Source organism: Passer domesticus, chromosome 2 (assembly GCF_036417665.1).
Source record: "Passer domesticus isolate bPasDom1 chromosome 2, bPasDom1.hap1, whole genome shotgun sequence".
In the NCBI taxonomy this organism is placed as follows: Eukaryota; Metazoa; Chordata; class Aves; order Passeriformes; family Passeridae; genus Passer; species Passer domesticus.
Window position 1 is genome coordinate 42098704 of NC_087475.1, and position 16669 is coordinate 42115372.

Here is a 16669-nt window from a genome sequence, read left to right on the forward strand (position 1 = left end):
AACCTGAAAATATACAGAAAATACACACATTCTGCATCAGGATACTGGCATTCAAGATAGGCCAGTGTCCTTCTGGGTGGTGAGGAGGTGATGTGGAGCTTAACAGTGTTTTCTGTGTTGCTTCATGACTGCATGAAAAGGGTACTAGTGCTTTTCTACTGTTAGCAGTAGTTTGAGACACAAGGTGAAATAGGCCATTGTGGTAGTAAACACTGCCCAGTCTCTGTGATGTCTTTAATGCAACCAAACTTTTAATTTTTACTTAATTTTTTTTTAATCTTTTCCAGTCTTCGCTCTTAAGTGCTGTGCTTGGTGAGCTGCCTAAAGACAAGGGTTCAATAAATGTTACTGGAAGAATTGCCTATGTTTCACAGCAGCCTTGGGTGTTTTCTGGCACTGTAAGAAGTAATATACTGTTTGACAAGGAATATGAGAAAGAAAAATACGAAAATGTTTTAAAAGTCTGTGCTCTTAAAAAGGTAAGGCTTTCTCTTTGCGTATTTTCTTTCCATTGTTATTTTTATTTTAGTGTTCTTTCAGGCCTGTGGTACAGGCTGCAATGTACAATATATGGAATCGATTGTTATAAGGAGCATGTGAAATAACTCCCGTTGCTCATCAGAAATGTGTAATTATTTTTTGCTATCCTTGTGTAAGGCATCCTCTTCTAATTCCCAAAACTTACACTAGGGGGAGGTATAGCATGTGTGAAACACTGACAAATTTGGGAAAAGCTGTTCCCTATTATTTTTTTTCATAATTGCATTTTAGCCCTTTTCATGCATATTATGGTAGGGGTGTGTGCAAATGCAGTAAGAGGCAGAAAACAAATGATCAAGCTAACACGCTTTGTGACTTTGGTTTCATAAATATCCTTTATGCTTTCCTTTGAAATAAATGTTGTGTTTCCTGTATATTATGCATTGCAAACAGCTATCAAAAGAACCTTAGGGCTATGTACTGGAGAACTTGCTGAACCCAAGTAGTTTTATGAAAAAATATATTTGAAAGGTTTGTGTGCAAAGGAGTTTTGACATGAGATATAGAAGAGGATTAAGCCAGATTTGTCAAGAAACAGACATTTTGCTTGGCAGCTAAAAAGGTTTTGTGCAGCATGTTATGATATTTCTGTCAGCAGCGACACAGGTGAAAAGCAGATGGTTACTGTAGTGAACGTTTTTTGCGAGATTTTTGCACTTGGCAGATAGAGTTTTAGTGTCTCCTGCTGATATTCAGTCATGCTGTTGTCTAAACTTAAGGCTTTAATGACTTTAAAAGACAGCAAACAGCATTTAAAAAATCCCCACTTCATATTGATGGTAGATTTGCTTTCATAGTTTTCTTGCAAATGTATGTGTCTTAAAAAAGCTGTGAAGAATATGTTTTGTACCTTAATGTAAAACTTCTGTATTTCCTGAATAGGAAATACGATAATATGACATGGAACGCTGTAATTTTGTTGTCTTATCCACAGTCCTGAAGTCCCAAATTAGCCAAATCTGTGTGATGAATGTTGTAGATATTTTTCCTGAATACATTGCAGTAAGAATAAAAACAATGCGGTTTTTAAGGATGTTGACAAGATAATTTACCGATAATAACTAGTGCAATTTTTATTTTTTGTGACAGCTAATTTTTTTCAAATAAAAACTAGTAAATTTACTGTTACACTTTTTAGTATTTTATTTGATTTTTTGAATCACCAATAAATATTCATTGCAAGACTAAGGATAGTAATGCACTTTCCTCTGGCACAGCTGCAGAAAAAGTGAACTTTAGGATCTCATCTATTTTTTCTGCTTTCTCAATTACCTTTTGCTGAAAGTATAGAGTCATAAAGTAACTGCAGATATTACATTTAGTATGAAACCTTATATTTTAATGTGTTATGTTAATACTTTTCAAATAAGAAATGTTACGTTGAAACAGCTTTGTCAGTCTTTGAAGTTAAAATTATTTAAAAAATATTTTTATCTGTTCTTTCACGTTTGCAGGACTTGGAATTACTGGCCAATGGTGACCTAACAGTAATAGGAGATCGTGGAGCTACTCTGAGTGGGGGACAGAAGGCCCGTGTAAATCTGGCCAGGCTAGTGGTTTTGCTGTTTCTAAAATTTATAAATTAACAGATTCCAGTGACTAAAGTAAACTAATGTAAGACTTTGTGATACTGACATTTCTTTAAACCTTTTAGAGCCGTATATCAAGATGCAGACATCTATCTTTTGGATGATCCACTGAGTGCAGTAGATGCTGAAGTTGGAAGACATTTGTTTGAAAAGTATGTTAGTGCTTTATTTTAATATAAAATGCAACTGTTATATTGTAATTCCTTATCAAAAAACCTGAGAAGGCATTTCTGAGGAGATGGATTTCTTCACAAAACTTTGTACATTCACTTTCTGATTTGTTTTTCCCCTATTTTATGTAATTGGAGGATACAGGGTATTTTCTTCCCCTCTATTTTTGGTTGACTTTGTTCTTTATTTTTGAAAGCCCTGTTTTGAAGATATGATAAATATTCTTAAGGAAATATGTGCCATTTTCTTTGGGAAATATCGAGTTTCATACATGAGTATTGGGGTTTGTGAATAATGGGGTTTATGAATATTAGTACTGAATGAAGAATAAAATGGGGTGGGATTTTAAATCTCTTCTTAGTTTGCTACAACTTTATTTGCTAGTAATAAGCACTTAATTCAACTGGCTAAAGGAGAGGACAGAACTGTCTTAGACTGTTGAATAATTTTTAATTTTGATTCTTGAAATTTCTCTTGGGTAGGTGAAACAGGGCATATAGCCTGCAGAGTAGACAGCAGAGAGCAGAAATAGAAGGAAAGAGAATGTACACATTTACTGTGTAAGAGAGGGATACTGGACCTTCCCCCATTTCCAAAGAAACAGGAGAGTGTTCATTAAAAGTCAGGTTCCCTTTTCAGTGAGTTTCTTCTTCTGCACCCTCTGAAACTGTCTAATTTAAGGTACATATGTGAGTATCAGAATAATTTGGTTAGTCCTAGCCAGTGTTTTGTCCTTACTTCTTCACTGCTTGCAACTCTCTATGTTAAAAGGCATAATCTGGAATTTACTAGAAGGAAAAGCTTGTGTTGAGGAAATTCAGTGGTCTTTGGTTGAGGCCTTCAGTAAATGTGTTTTGTTTAACATACTTGCATCCTTTGAATTCCATGCTCCAAATACATGAATTAATTTGGTTTTACTATTGTTCTCTCCTGTCCTCCCCTAGATAATCATAAAAACTTGAAGAAATATTGCAGAAATGGTCATAGAAGTTGCACTGAGTAGCAGTGGAATGAATGTTCTTTTTTCCCCATGCAAGGAAGCTTTTAGTATCTAAATTTGAAAGTTGTACATCCTGTTGATGTTTGCAGTTTCAAATCTCGACCCTCTGAAACCCCTTTAACATTTTGCTTTATTTTACTGATGTTTTCAAAAGGGTATTGTTTGTTTCTGTAGGCTAGTATGGAGTAAGAGTTTTATGATGCACGGGCTATATGTTGATTTTTCAGCTGCCATGACTGATAGATGGAGTTCGTCACCTCTGTGGTTCTTTTGCACTATCAAATTCCTTTAATGCCTGTTGAAGCTTTCTAGGCTTCAGCTCCTGCTTTTCTGTTTCTGCACAAGATCTTTCTGCAATTCTAGCATCTGACTGTATCAGTGCCTGAGTTCTGAAAGTGCACCCACCTGAGCTGTTAACCTGTCTCTCCCTGATGTCTTAAGGTCTCTCCATGAAGAGGGAGACGAGAAAGTACCTGGTGCCTTGTGAAGGGGGTCAGGCTGCCTCTTCAGCTGACTCTACTTTTCATGTGAGCTGTGACACTGGCAGCATCTGCATTCTACTGCAAACCTGGAAGCGTGGATATTTGCATGTACAAAACCATAAAGGAGGTAGAAGCCATTGCACTGTGTTTTGCTGATAAGCATGTGAGGATGAGGAGGAATAAGGAGGTTATCTCAGAGAATTTGAAACTCAGACAAGTAACGGGGGTTGTTCCTGTACTTTCATTTTCTTTCTGCAACTCCAGATCAGATTAAGCAAAACCCAGAGAAGTAGAATAAAAGCATTTTTTAGAAAATTGGCTGGGTGGAGTAGTACTAAGAAGGAAAACCGAGCAATGCCTCCCTACACAAGACTTTAGGGGAGGTTTTTTACAAACAGAAGTTGTTTTCTGAGTGCTTCATGGAATCTGTAAAGGTACTGGGGGTAGTGGGGAGAGCATTATGTTCAGTAAGTTGCTTTGAGAAACAAGGCAAGGCATGTACTTTAGTGCTTCCTGAGTAGTGCAAGAAATGTGGAGAAGACAGAGAGCTCTTGGGCAAGAATGATTTCTTAGAAGATGGTGCTGAGGAATGTCCAAAACACCACTTCATGCAGGCTGCTCCCCCAGGAGTCCAAACCACGAGGCTTAAAACAATGGATGAGATGGAAGAAACAGGGGATTTTTTAATGAGAATCTGAAGTGGATATTGTTCAGTTCACTCGCTCTTTTTTTTTCTTGCAATTTTATGTTAAAGTTTATTTTTTCTACAAGTGTCTAGTCTATGTGTTTACAAAGATAGGTATGGTCCTAGTAATTCCCCAAAGCTATGGCATGTGGATGGCTGTTCATTATGTTTGCTGCTTTTCTATGTTCTATTTGGCTACTGTAGTAAGTAGTTTAAAACATATAAATACTTTTCAAATGAGAAAGAATGCAAGTAGCACAGCTCCAGTGGGAAAACAGACCATGATATTATTAATGAAGGACTTTAGCTCTTATGAATTTCTTCCTGATACAGACAAGTTGTTCTGTGGATGATGGAGTAGATAAAGGCAATTTTTCAATTAATTCCTCTTTCCTGGTCAGATTCCTTGGAAGGTATAAACTGAAGATTTCCTATTTTTGTGTTATTTGTTGCCTTTTTTCCTGTGAGTCCTTGATAGTTAATAGTAGGCATGCTTCAGCTGTTTTCCGGTGGGGGGGTTGCCAGTAAAGTTATATGTTTTTTTATGTATTTGTATTTGGATAGAAAAGCTGCTTTTGTTTTATATTTATTTAAATTAAAATAGCTTTAATTCACTTTTAAGAAATCCAATATTTTGAGACCTCTAGTTTCAAAACAAGGCACAGCCATCAGAGATCCAGTAGCACATTTCTTTGTATGGTGAAGTTTGGAGTAGATGAGGATTTCTAAGAAAATCATTAATTGCACTTGGATCTCAAGGAATTTTCTACTCTCCCTTTTTATCTATATATTGCTATAGATTATATGGTTTCAGATCACCTTTAGATAGAGATAAAATTGTGTCCCACCAGTGGTATTGACTCAAAAGTCATGTATTTAAGACTGAGATTTGTATTCCATCAGTCTGTTGTGGCATGCCTTTCTCTAGGTATTGTTACTTTCTGTGTGTCTTTTCCAGTGACAGGAGCTGTGTGCCAGTCTCAGTTGATGATCAGCCTGATTTCTTTCTCTTTCTCCTCTGTGCTTGTAAGAGTAGACATAGTTGCAGGACAGTTTAGGAATCTTTTAAAATAAGACCTAAAGTTGTGATGATTGTTGGGAGTGGTATACACATCATTCCTAGTATCAGACAGAATTAGCATAGAAAAAGTTCACAAACACCAGGATCTCTGGCTCAGAAAGTTCCTAATATATGGACTCTGGAAGCTGGAAATGTATGCCAGAAGAAGCATCTCCCTGTGTACTTTCTCCAGCCATCCAGTGCTACCTGGTGCCTGGAAAGGTCGGTGGTTTTTGTGGACCAGTCTTATTTATTTGTGACCAGGACTTGTCATGAGATGGAGATAAATGATTATCAGGGTAGGCATAGAAGCAGAAGCAGCAGAGTAGAAAAAGAGACAGCAGAGTAGAATATGTAAGGTGTGTGGGTTTTTTGTCTCTGGCAAGCATAGCATACTTATAGCACACTTTTAAAAAAATTTTGTAAATTTTGAAATGTGCAAAACTAATGGGGGATTGTTCTCCCTAAACTGCTTAAATTTAAATGGAAGAGAGAGGAAAACAAATATAGGAAGTAAATTAATGTAACAAAGGGTTTATGCCTGTGAGCACTTCTGCATGTGCTTTAATTTCATTTCAGTGGTTATTTTCATTGAAATGAATATAAGTATTAACTAGAGTAAAGTTAAACTTGCATGTGAAGTTCCAAAAAGGAGAGGGAGAAAGAATGGTAAGGAGGAAAGTGGAATCATTAAAGAAGAGACATTTTGCAGAGGTGAAAGAAAGCTGGTTCTTGGAGATAAAAACTTAAAAAAGATTGAAGAAAAACTTGTCTCAAAGAAAAGCAGACCTGATAGGGAAGGAAGAGCAAATGAGGATTTGTATGCATGAAGTGCTGAGACTCTGCCTTTGCGTAGGAGAGCACTGTGTTGTTGTAGGCCCCTTTCTCAGTGTCTCCTGCTTCACGGTCTGCACTATGAAAGCTCAAGCTAATTATTTTTTAATTGTGTAGTAGTTTGCTGTCAAAGTGTAGTGGGTTTTTCAAATGGATTATAGTATCCTGTTACTTAAGTTTGTTAACTTGAAATACTCTTTGCTTATTTCTGTTCAGTCAGAAGGGTGTAGTTTTCTAGAGTGGTCTGTTCTGATTCTGGTATTTCTGATGATGTATGAAGGTCATTGATGGTACATTTTTAGGTGATGGAAAACCAGGCAATGCTAAAGGCAGTTCTGGAAACAGATGTTTGTGAAGTTTTGTCTATGGGACGTGAATTAGTAGGTGCATGCAGCAGGGAAAAGTGCAAAGTGTTGAGTCATTGAAGGTACAATGAGCAGGGATCAGTAGTGTGGTGGTTAATGGAAAAGGAGGTGTAGAGTGTTGTAGATGACAAACCCAGTTATGAATCAGTAATGTCAGGGTCTTCGTAAGGAAATGGCACTCTGGGATTTATGACTAGTACTGTGTGGCAGTATAAGTAAAATAATACTCCTGTTAAGTTTTGCACATATAAGTCTCAGCTGAAATAATGTTCAATTTTGTGCCCTTCAAAAAATGTATAGACCAGCTTCATACTCCAGTGTAGGTGGTCAGGAACATTCAGGTGTTCAGGGCAGGGAGGCAAAAAAGAAAGCTATCTGCAACTTAAAAGAAAAGTCTATTTGGGAGACTTCTTTATTACTTTTATTTGTTTTTCTTTCATGTCTGGAGGAGAAGGACTTCAAGTATGGAGGGACCTTGTACACAGGAATGAACTGGTCTAGGGGCCCTTGGGGATGTAATGGATTGAAATTGCACCAAAGGACTTGAACTTCAGAGAAAAAAAATTATAATGGCAAGGGTAGCTTGTCCCTGGAATACATTTTCAAGGGTGTTGAAATTTCTGTTTAGCTTAAACATGGAGAAGAACCCATTTAACTTCTGCCAGGAACATTTTTACGTTTAAATTGATTCCTAGTTGGGGAAGAGGATGCAACTTTCACAGTCCCTTCATCTCACTTTTTTCTGTACTCAAGAAAGGCTGAAGAACATTTGGGTGTCCTCTGTCTGGATCTCGTGTGACTGTGTGCACACTTGTGCGTGTGCTTGTGCATGTAATAAATGTGACAGTGATGACTGCAGTTTGTGCAGCAGTTTGTCCTGTTGCCATGCCTGAAGTGTGCTTCACAGTCTAACAAAATCTGCCTCTTAAGAGTAGCAGACAGTCCCAGGGAAGGTGAGCTATCTGGGTTGTAAAAGGCAGGGAAAAAGGTTGTGGCAGTGCTGGGCTGGCCCCAGCAGATGTCTGAACTCTTGGACCAGTTACCTGCCCTGCTGAGAAGGCTTTCCCTGGGTTCTCTGTACCATCAGTGAGAAAGGGACACGCTGTCAGATCGTGATTCACTTAGAATTGGGCTTTTCACCTGGCTGTTGTTCTTCAGTTATACAGAGCAGTACTTCTAAAAGTACATGGATGATGAAACTAAGCCTTAGTGAACCAGTTGGAAAAATAAACATGGACTATTTTGGAATGTTTTGGGGGTTTTTTTTCTTAAATCAGTAATACTGTTTAATTCTCCAGAAATTTCTGTGGCTCAGTGTTACGGCTGGTCTGAAAGCTTCTCTCATGGAAATTACTTTTACTGGCTGTATTTCTCCTTAATTTTCCACAGTATCTTGCCCTTCTTTCTCTTTCCTTTAGTATAACTTTTTTTAAATACTGTCTTTGCAATCTAGTTTATGATATGTACATTTGTGACAAGAATGTTTAAGACAGCTTTAATGAAATGTCTTATTGCCTCCTCTTTTTTTTTTTTCAGACCAGAAATAATTATATTTCTTTTCCATACCTTAAAAACTTAAGAAGTTAAATAAGGAATATGTTTGTTAAGGTTTTGTATAGTTTTTGTAAATATAGTAAGCATGGTCATCTTCTTATTTTAAAAAATGAGTAATTGAATAGAAGAGGTTTTCCAGAAATAAATAAAATCTTTTAGGACATTTAATTTTAATTAATCTTTCAATCTCTTTGCAGATGTATTTGTCAGGCCTTAAATCAGAAGATTTCTGTTTTGGTCACTCACCAGTTGCAATATCTACGTGCTGCAAATCAGATTCTAATTTTAAAGGATGTAAGTGATTTAGTGTCTATACTTACACTTTTTTATTATCCTTCTTAATATAAGAATGGGAAAAAAATCAGCTTTTAATTGTTAGTTTGTAAATATATTTTCCATCTACTTATGACTACATATGGTTTTTCAGTTTTACAGTTATTAATAAGTTGATTTTTCTTGGAATATCTTCCCTGAAAAATCTGTTTCTGAATTTTATCATGCATGAAAATAATCTTGCATTAATAATACTTATTTCTTCAAACACTGTCTGGTTTTGAAATAAAAGTTATAGCCTTCCCTTTCTTCAAATTTAATATAGTCCGAGACTGTGTTAATGTTTTGCTATTGTTCTTGTTTCTTACACTTCTGTGTGAATTAAGAACTGTGTTAATTTTGCAACAAATCAATTTTTAAATTAAGGCTGAGAAATAGTCTCAGATGCCTTTGAGAATGAGCATGCCTTCAGTACAGCTGGTTCCTTCCCATCTTCATTGTACCAGATGCTGAGAGGCAGAGGGGAAATGCAAGAACTGCAGTTGGGGCTTTTTTTCTGTTTTTTTTTTTTTTTTAGGCTAGGTAGTGAAAAATTTGAAATTACTTTTGATACATCACAATGGTGCAAAAAAGGGCACGGTCCCTCTTTTTCTTTCCATTCAGATTGCTTTAAAAGTTTCAGTAGTTCTTGAGAAATGAATTTGTGGTTGAGCTGAAAGAAACGTGGACATGGTCAGTGTTGCTCCTTGTAAGGTTCTGTGAGGATCAGAAAATGGAGATGGTGTTTACCCCTGGGATGGAGCAATATAAAAAGACTGATGGTTGAGTATGTGGTTTAGCAGGTTGTCCTAAAGCTGCATGGCTTGGGATGTCCCACAGCTTCTCCAGGGAAGTGATTCTCCCCTGGCTGTAGCTGGGGCTGTTCTCATCCTGTTTATTTGTTGGCCCTGTTAGCTTCTACAAGGTGACTGGTCAGAGCTTAAAGAGCTTGTTTCTGCTCCTCTGAGTGAGGAGCTCATAGAGGCTTCAGCTCAGTTACTGCAGTGGGAAGTGTGCCCAGCAACTGCAGAACCCCAGAGGTAGCAAGGACAGGTAAGAAAAATTGTCCTTTATGGAAAGTATATAATGAAGGTACTAAAAGTTTATATTGATTGTAGGGTAAAATGGTGGGGAAAGGTACCTATGCAGAGTTCCTGAGATCTGGCATCGACTTTGCTTCCCTTTTGAAAAAAGATGAGGAGGTGGTAGAGCAGCTGTCAGTTCCAGGAACCCCCAACCTGAAGTCTGCCCGGAACCGAACCTTCTCGGAGTCCTCTGTCTTGTCCCAGGATTCGTCCGTCCACTCACAGAAAGATGGAGCTGTGGAACAACCACCTGTGAGTGCTCAGAGGAGAGAAGTGTCTCCATTCTTGTCTGGCTGGTTTTTAACTTTGATATGGGCTTTATGGGCTTTCCCTGCTGCATTGGGATTTCAGGGATTACTGAATTGCATTGTCGGGTGAGAGCTCGCCTGTGGAGGACCTGCTGGCTTGGCTGGCAGCTCACACTCAGCGTGGTGCTGCTCAGACCCAGCAGAGTCAGTCTGTGCAGCTCAGCATCAGCTCTCCTGAGGGCTGGGAGCATTCCTTGTATGAGTCCATAGCCTCCACAGTGCTTCTTTCAACCTGTCCTGACAGCACTGCTGTAAAGGGCCAGTCCCACTGTGTTGGGTGGCTTCACTGTGTTTGTGCAGTGTTGAACCAAAATGAACACTTCCCCTGAAGTCCTTGAGCTCTGGGAAGTGCATGTAGAAGCTGTGGCTTTATGCAAAGTCTGTGTTTGCATGGTTGGCATCAACATACCCATAAACATACCCACATGATCTTGAGCTGGCCCTGCGGGGGTAATCCTGGGACACTGCTGCCTGGCTCTCTGCAGCCCTTTTGTTGGTGAAAACAGAAGGCTTTCTGTGGTGCCGGTGTGACTTCCAGGTGCCTCCTTATCTCTTGGCCTGCCCAATGCAAAAGCAACCCTAAACTTTCTGTAGCAGAGGTTGCCTTCTGTGGTGTGTTTGCATTCACATCAAACAGTGCATCAATCCTACTGTGGATGAGTAGGTTGGATTTGTCTTTTCACGTCTGTCAGGTCTCTTGATTCCACTGCTCTTGTACAGCCATGTCCTGTGGCAACAAAATCAACTGTTACATGTCCTCTGAACTGACACTAGTTTTTATACTGCATATACTGTAAAAAAATGGATAATTTGTAAGTCTTGGGTATATGTTGGTTGATTATGGTACATACTGGTAGAAGAGTGTTTAATTTAAATGCTTTTCTGGGAAGGAAAGGTTGCTCACATTTGCATTCTGAAAACAGAATCTTCCCCAAGTAAAGGCCTTAATTTCTGGAGCTGTAATGAGTGAATGTAGTATATAGGAAAAGAAGAACCCAGATAGTGGTCAGGGTAAATATTTCTGGCTATATATGAAGTTGTGTTATATTTGGTGATGCAATGCCAAATAAAATCCTTGAAGTGTTGCTTTGCAGAGTAGATTTTTCAGTATTAGTGCACTGAGACTAATTATTTTTGTCATAGCTATAGTTCAATATTTAAAGATTTTATATCCTTAATCACTTTATCTTCTTGTTTAATTGTTTGCTAATTCTGAACCATGACTTTCAAGTGGCTTAGTCTAAATCTGTAACTACAAGGTTGATGGGGTTTATTCTATGGACTTTTTCTTTCAGGGAGAAAATGCACTGGCTACAGTGCCGGAGGAGAGTCGCCATGAGGGAAAAATAAACTTTAAAGTTTACAGAAAGTATTTCTCTGCAGGAGCAAACTACTTTGTGATTTTTATACTCATATTATTGAATATTTTGGCACAGGTAAGTTGTTGGAAGCCACAAATAATATTGAATGTATTTTGGGGTTGTGAGGTTTCCCCGCCCTCTTTTTTTTTTTTTTTCTTTTAATACAGTGCATATTTGTTGCTGTAATGTTTAATCTAAAATGTTTGGGTGTTTTTTAATAATTTTGTAGTGTACCCAAGTATCAGCATGGAATTTTTGGTACAGCATTAAGAGGTCTTGCACTGATCCTTATTTCAACAATTTTAGTACTTCACTAAAATAATTATTTTGATAACATGACACAAAAATTATAAGCCAGTATACTTTTATTTAGAAAAAGAAAAAAAATCACAAGGTTTAAAAAAGGGTATTTAACAAACCAAAACAGTCAGAATGTTTCCAGTTGAGGAGGGTAAAGAGATGTACTGGGTGTGGGAGGACAGAGCCTGACAGAAGTGTTCAGAGAACAGCTCACCTGTTGGTTAGTGCAGGTTATGTGAAATTTTAGAAGGAGGGTCACTGTTTAGCAGAATGAGAAAGTGAGGAAGAGCATAGGCAAGTATTTTGTGTGATGCAGACTGTAGCAGGTATGTAAAAGACTTTTTATAAAAGGAAAGTTATTTACAAACTTACTGGAAGCAGTGGTGAACTGAGGAAGTGGAGTGAGGATTTCTTATTGCCGTTTTCTCTGTTTCTTGCTGAGAAAGCTCAAATTAATTTCATGGAAATTATTTTTCTTGGCTCTAAAAATATAGTCTATATATTTTAACATCTTACATCTTGCTTGTCCTTGAATTGAGTCTGTTGGAAAGATAGCTAAGCAAGATCAGATCCCTCTAGTAGACTGCCCACAACTTCAAATTGACATGAACAGAAGTGTATTTTGAGATAATAACCCAGTTACATGTTTGTAGTCACCTTTTGTCATGGAAGGAAGGTGGCAGAAGTAGTTTTTCCCTCCCTCTCCTCTCTCATCCTCCTTCAACCCTGTTTCTGGTAATTATCTCCTGTAAACACAAATTTCTGGACCAGTAACATCAGAAAGTTTGTTAATCAAAAAGCATTTTGGAATATCTCTTGTAGCAAATTTAGGAACTGAGAAAATGGGTTCTTTAATGTTCAATTAACATACATTAGGAAGAGCTACTATATTTTGTTTGCTAAAGTGTATTGCTTTCCTTTAGTTTGCTAACATGTAAGGTAATTTAAGGTAACTTCTTTCTTTGTAGAGCACCTTCTAATGTGCTTGGCAAATTGCTGCTGGTCTTGAAAGACTGGATGGCATACTTTTCTGAATATGTGATGTTTTCCCAGAGAGCTTGAAAGAATAGCAAGGAAATTTAATTTTCTAATTTTATTTTTAATTTTGTGAGATGATTCTTGTATTTGCTTCTTTTGCTTAAGGTGGCCTATGTGCTCCAGGACTGGTGGCTTTCTTACTGGTAAGTTGGTGATAATAAGTGGCTGGTTGTTTCTGCCTTTTCAGTCAAGTGCTGTTTGTTTAGTTGAAAATAAATGGAATCTGTTCTAGATAGTTCAGATCTTCCTCTGATTTCCACTTCTTTTTGGTGGGGGAAAAATTTAAAACATGCTAAGTGTAGACTGTAATTGCATCTATTCATGTTGTGATGCATGACAGCATCGATACATGAGGTCTTTTGAACGAAAGATTTCAACTAAGGAGTTGAATCTGGAAACAGCTCAATGCACTTATTTGATGATGGTTATCTTCTGTGTGCATTTCCACAGGGCAAATCATCAAGAAAAGTTGAATCTCACAACAAATGGAAATAATGGAACAAATAAGGCTGATCATCTAGACCTTAACTTCTATTTGGGAATTTATGCAGGTAATTGCACATGCACGTGTGTGTGTGTGTCTGGCTAAGAACTATTTATTATCTGAGAGAGATTTTTGAGAGGTGCAAAGCAATACGTGGGGAAATGTGATTTCAAGCAGTAACTGAGCAATGTCTTAACAGATTAGAAGCCTGAGTCTTGCTTTCTGATTAAATAGATTGCAATAAATAAAATAAATCTAAACAGAAGAAATAGGTTGAATGCAGAATCTTTCATTGCTTTGACTGGATTTTGGGAAATAAATCAGGAATTGACTATCTGAAAAGTCAGTCACATTAACGTTGTGGTTATTGTCTATATATTAATAAGTCATTGAGCTAAATCTTCAGTCATTATATGGATGGCAAGAGGGATTAGGAATGGATCTTTGTTCTGTGCTGTTCTAAAACTTGGCATGGCTACATTTCTTGGGAAGTGCCATAGCAAAAGAACAAGCTTTTAAAAGGCATCCTAGATCGGTATGCAAAGCAGGTTGTTAAAAAACATTTCAATATATTTCAATAGGTAGCATTATGCTTCTGAATATTCAGAAAAGGGCGTTGATCCTTGCATTCAGGCATCCAAACATCTTGAAAAACTGCTCTGAGATGTAGTAAAAATTGCCACAGAAGAATCATGTGCACGCTCTCAGATTCTGCTATTTAACACTCCTAGTGATGTACGGTTTTGTATGGCATGGTAATTTCTTCATGGAGATGTAAATGATTGGTGTGAGAAAACAGGTGGAATGCCAGAAGAATATGCATTGAATGTATTCAGAAACATCTCCATGGCTGAGAGAATAGGTGCAGGATTTTTTGTTTAGTTTGTTTTCTGGAATCCTGATCTAAGTGGCTGACAGAAAACATTGTGTTTGGCCTGGAAAGCAACAATTTAGGAGCCAGATGAACTTGGCTCTTATTTTCTCTGTGTAATGTCTTACTTCATGAAGAGTTCCAGTGGAGTGCACAGTATGATTAAATATGGCAAATTTCACTTTCTCTGACCAGATAGCCTAAAGCATTAGTGAAAATTTTATCCATTAAGGAATATTTTGCTCTAGATAGCAGAACAACAAAAGCTACCTTTATATTGAAACGTTAGATGACTTAGTGAGATATTTGCAATGGTTGAACAGACAGTGTTGACTTACCTACACAAAACTGAAGTTGACAAAGTTATAAAAAGGTAGTACATTTTACGTGAAATACGTCATAATCCAACTTACCTTTTTGTATAATCTCTTAAACAGCATAAAACAATTTGTCATTTTTATTTCTGATTCTCAATGTTTGAAAAAACAAACCCACTGTAGTAGTTCCTTCTTAGTCCTTGTTGCTTCTGTGAAACAAAGATTTTTAAGAGTAAAATTGCTGTATATAGGGAACACTGCTGGCCAGAACTGAGGTACCAATTCCACACCTCTTCTATAAGGCAAGCATGCAAAGAGCCCTTGTCTCTCTCATACTGAGGTTCTGAGCTCATGAACAGGGAAAGCAAAGAGACAGAGCAAGAGAAGGACTTGGAAGCATGTCTTGTTTCTCCTTCTCCTGAGCCATCAGGTCAGTTCAGGTGTTTTGTTCCGGGAGGTCGTTCCAGCTGCTTCCAGGCCTGAGTACAGCTGTACAGAAAATATGGGGTTTCCAGCGTGTTGTCCCTCTCCTCTGTCGCTCCCATAGACTGCTGTTAGGAATGGGCTGTGCCTCTCCTGCTCCGTTTTTGCATGACCCAGCTTTCCTGTTTGGGTATGTGCAGGTATTCTTGGGAAACTTGTCTTCTCCTACCTGGCCTGGAATACAGCAGCTGGGACAAGGCAAAAAACCTCTCATCCCAGCCACCATCTTTTTTCTTAAAAACAGCACAAAATGTGAGCAATAAACTGCAAGAAGCCAAATGAAATAGTGATGATACCTTTATTTACTCCCTGGGAGGATACAGAAGGAAGCAGGGTGAGATAGCTTAACCATGTCACATAATTTAAAACCTCCCTCTTTCCCACTGTTACTATTGCTGTTCCTGAATTGTGTATGAATTTAACCTGCCCTGAGAATAGGCAAGGTTTTCTGCTGATAGTTGGAGTCTAACTTCAGCATGTCCTCAAGACCTGAGGTAGCTGTGCTGATTTCCTGAAGCAGAACTCGTGGAGTCTGAAAGCTCTGCTAAATGTAAGGTTTAGACCTTCACTGTTCACTCTTATTGACAGGGAATTTGAGCAGCCACATTGGAGATTATGCACAGCAAACAGAGCAACAGCAATCTCATTATTTATTTCAGTTTTTTGCCCTGTAGCACCCTTGTCTTGTAAGCAGAGTTGTGTCCAAAAGAGAAACAGAGAGTCTGCCCACCAGTTCCCTAGAAGGACTGTTTCTTCACGTAGCATAAGAAGTGCATCTTACATAGTCTGAAAGACACATAATTTAAATGATTTGGTGTGTTTTACAAGCAGTAGAATGGGATGAATGGTTTGGGCTGATTGGGAGTAACTCAAGGTTGTGTCTAAATAGCCATGTATATATTACTTGTTTAATACCTGCTGGCAAGTGTTGAATCTTCACAGTGACCTGTGCAAGCCACAATTACACATGGCACTGCGAAATGAATTTTTTAGTAACGCTGTTATGCAGAAAGTTTCAATACACATTTATCTCATGGGTTAACAGACATTTCCTACATTTCTATGAAGTACCAGTTCTTTCAAACAGAAAAAGAGAAATGGATTAAATTGATTCTGTGATAGTAACTGAAGCTAGTGACAAATGTATCTGTGTTTTGCACTCAGTGTGAGTGCCCCTAGGCTTAAGTTTGGATTCTTGCTATATGCAGAATCCAGAAAATTTGGTTTTAGTGCAATTTTATTTTTAATTTCTTTTTCTTCTGAAAAATCCATGTCTTTTTGGAGGCTCTATTCACGTTTTGGGATTTTTTTTGTTTGTTTGTTTGTTTTCAGGTTTAACAGTGGCTACAACACTATTTGGCATATTAAGAAGTCTTCTGGTGTTTCAAGTTCTTGTCAATTCTGGTCAGAATTTGCACAACAAAATGTTTCAATCCATTTTGAAAGCCCCTGTGTTGTTTTTTGACAGAAATCCTATAGGTAAGTTTATTGTAAAAACCACCCAAACCCCTCAATATTTAATGTATCTCCTTGATTGCACAAATTGTACCATTTTTGGACAATTACAATTTGATTATATTTTTGCACTTTTGTTGGGATCTTTTGCTTCTATTACTTAGACTTTCTAAATCTAAATTTTTACTTAAACACTTCAAATTTTACAGTGTAGTTCTTTTCAGTTTCAAACTCAGACTGCTTATTGATGGTTCATCTTACTGTTTTTAAATGCAGCTTACAGAACAATGAATTAGCTGTAGCTTTGGTGTTGTACCTGGACCTGCATTTGCACTGTTGTTCCAGTGCAGTTTTACAGGGAGTCTCCTGTGTGCT

The 16669-nt window shown here is 37.7% G+C and overlaps 1 protein-coding gene across 2 annotated transcripts in view; it reads left to right on the forward strand.

The window, feature by feature from the left end:
- ABCC4 (ATP binding cassette subfamily C member 4 (PEL blood group)) overlaps nt 1-16669 on the forward strand; it is a 140557-nt gene that overhangs the window by 34801 nt on the left and 89087 nt on the right. For both annotated transcript variants that reach the window (XM_064408441.1, XM_064408440.1), the window contains exons 11-19: nt 288-479; nt 1995-2089; nt 2195-2281; nt 8478-8574; nt 9711-9929; nt 11281-11421; nt 12790-12827; nt 13135-13235; nt 16172-16318. In XM_064408441.1, the coding sequence (XP_064264511.1) occupies nt 288-479; nt 1995-2089; nt 2195-2281; nt 8478-8574; nt 9711-9929; nt 11281-11421; nt 12790-12827; nt 13135-13235; nt 16172-16318 (1117 nt within the window). The remainder of the gene's footprint in view (nt 1-287; nt 480-1994; nt 2090-2194; nt 2282-8477; nt 8575-9710; nt 9930-11280; nt 11422-12789; nt 12828-13134; nt 13236-16171; nt 16319-16669) is intronic.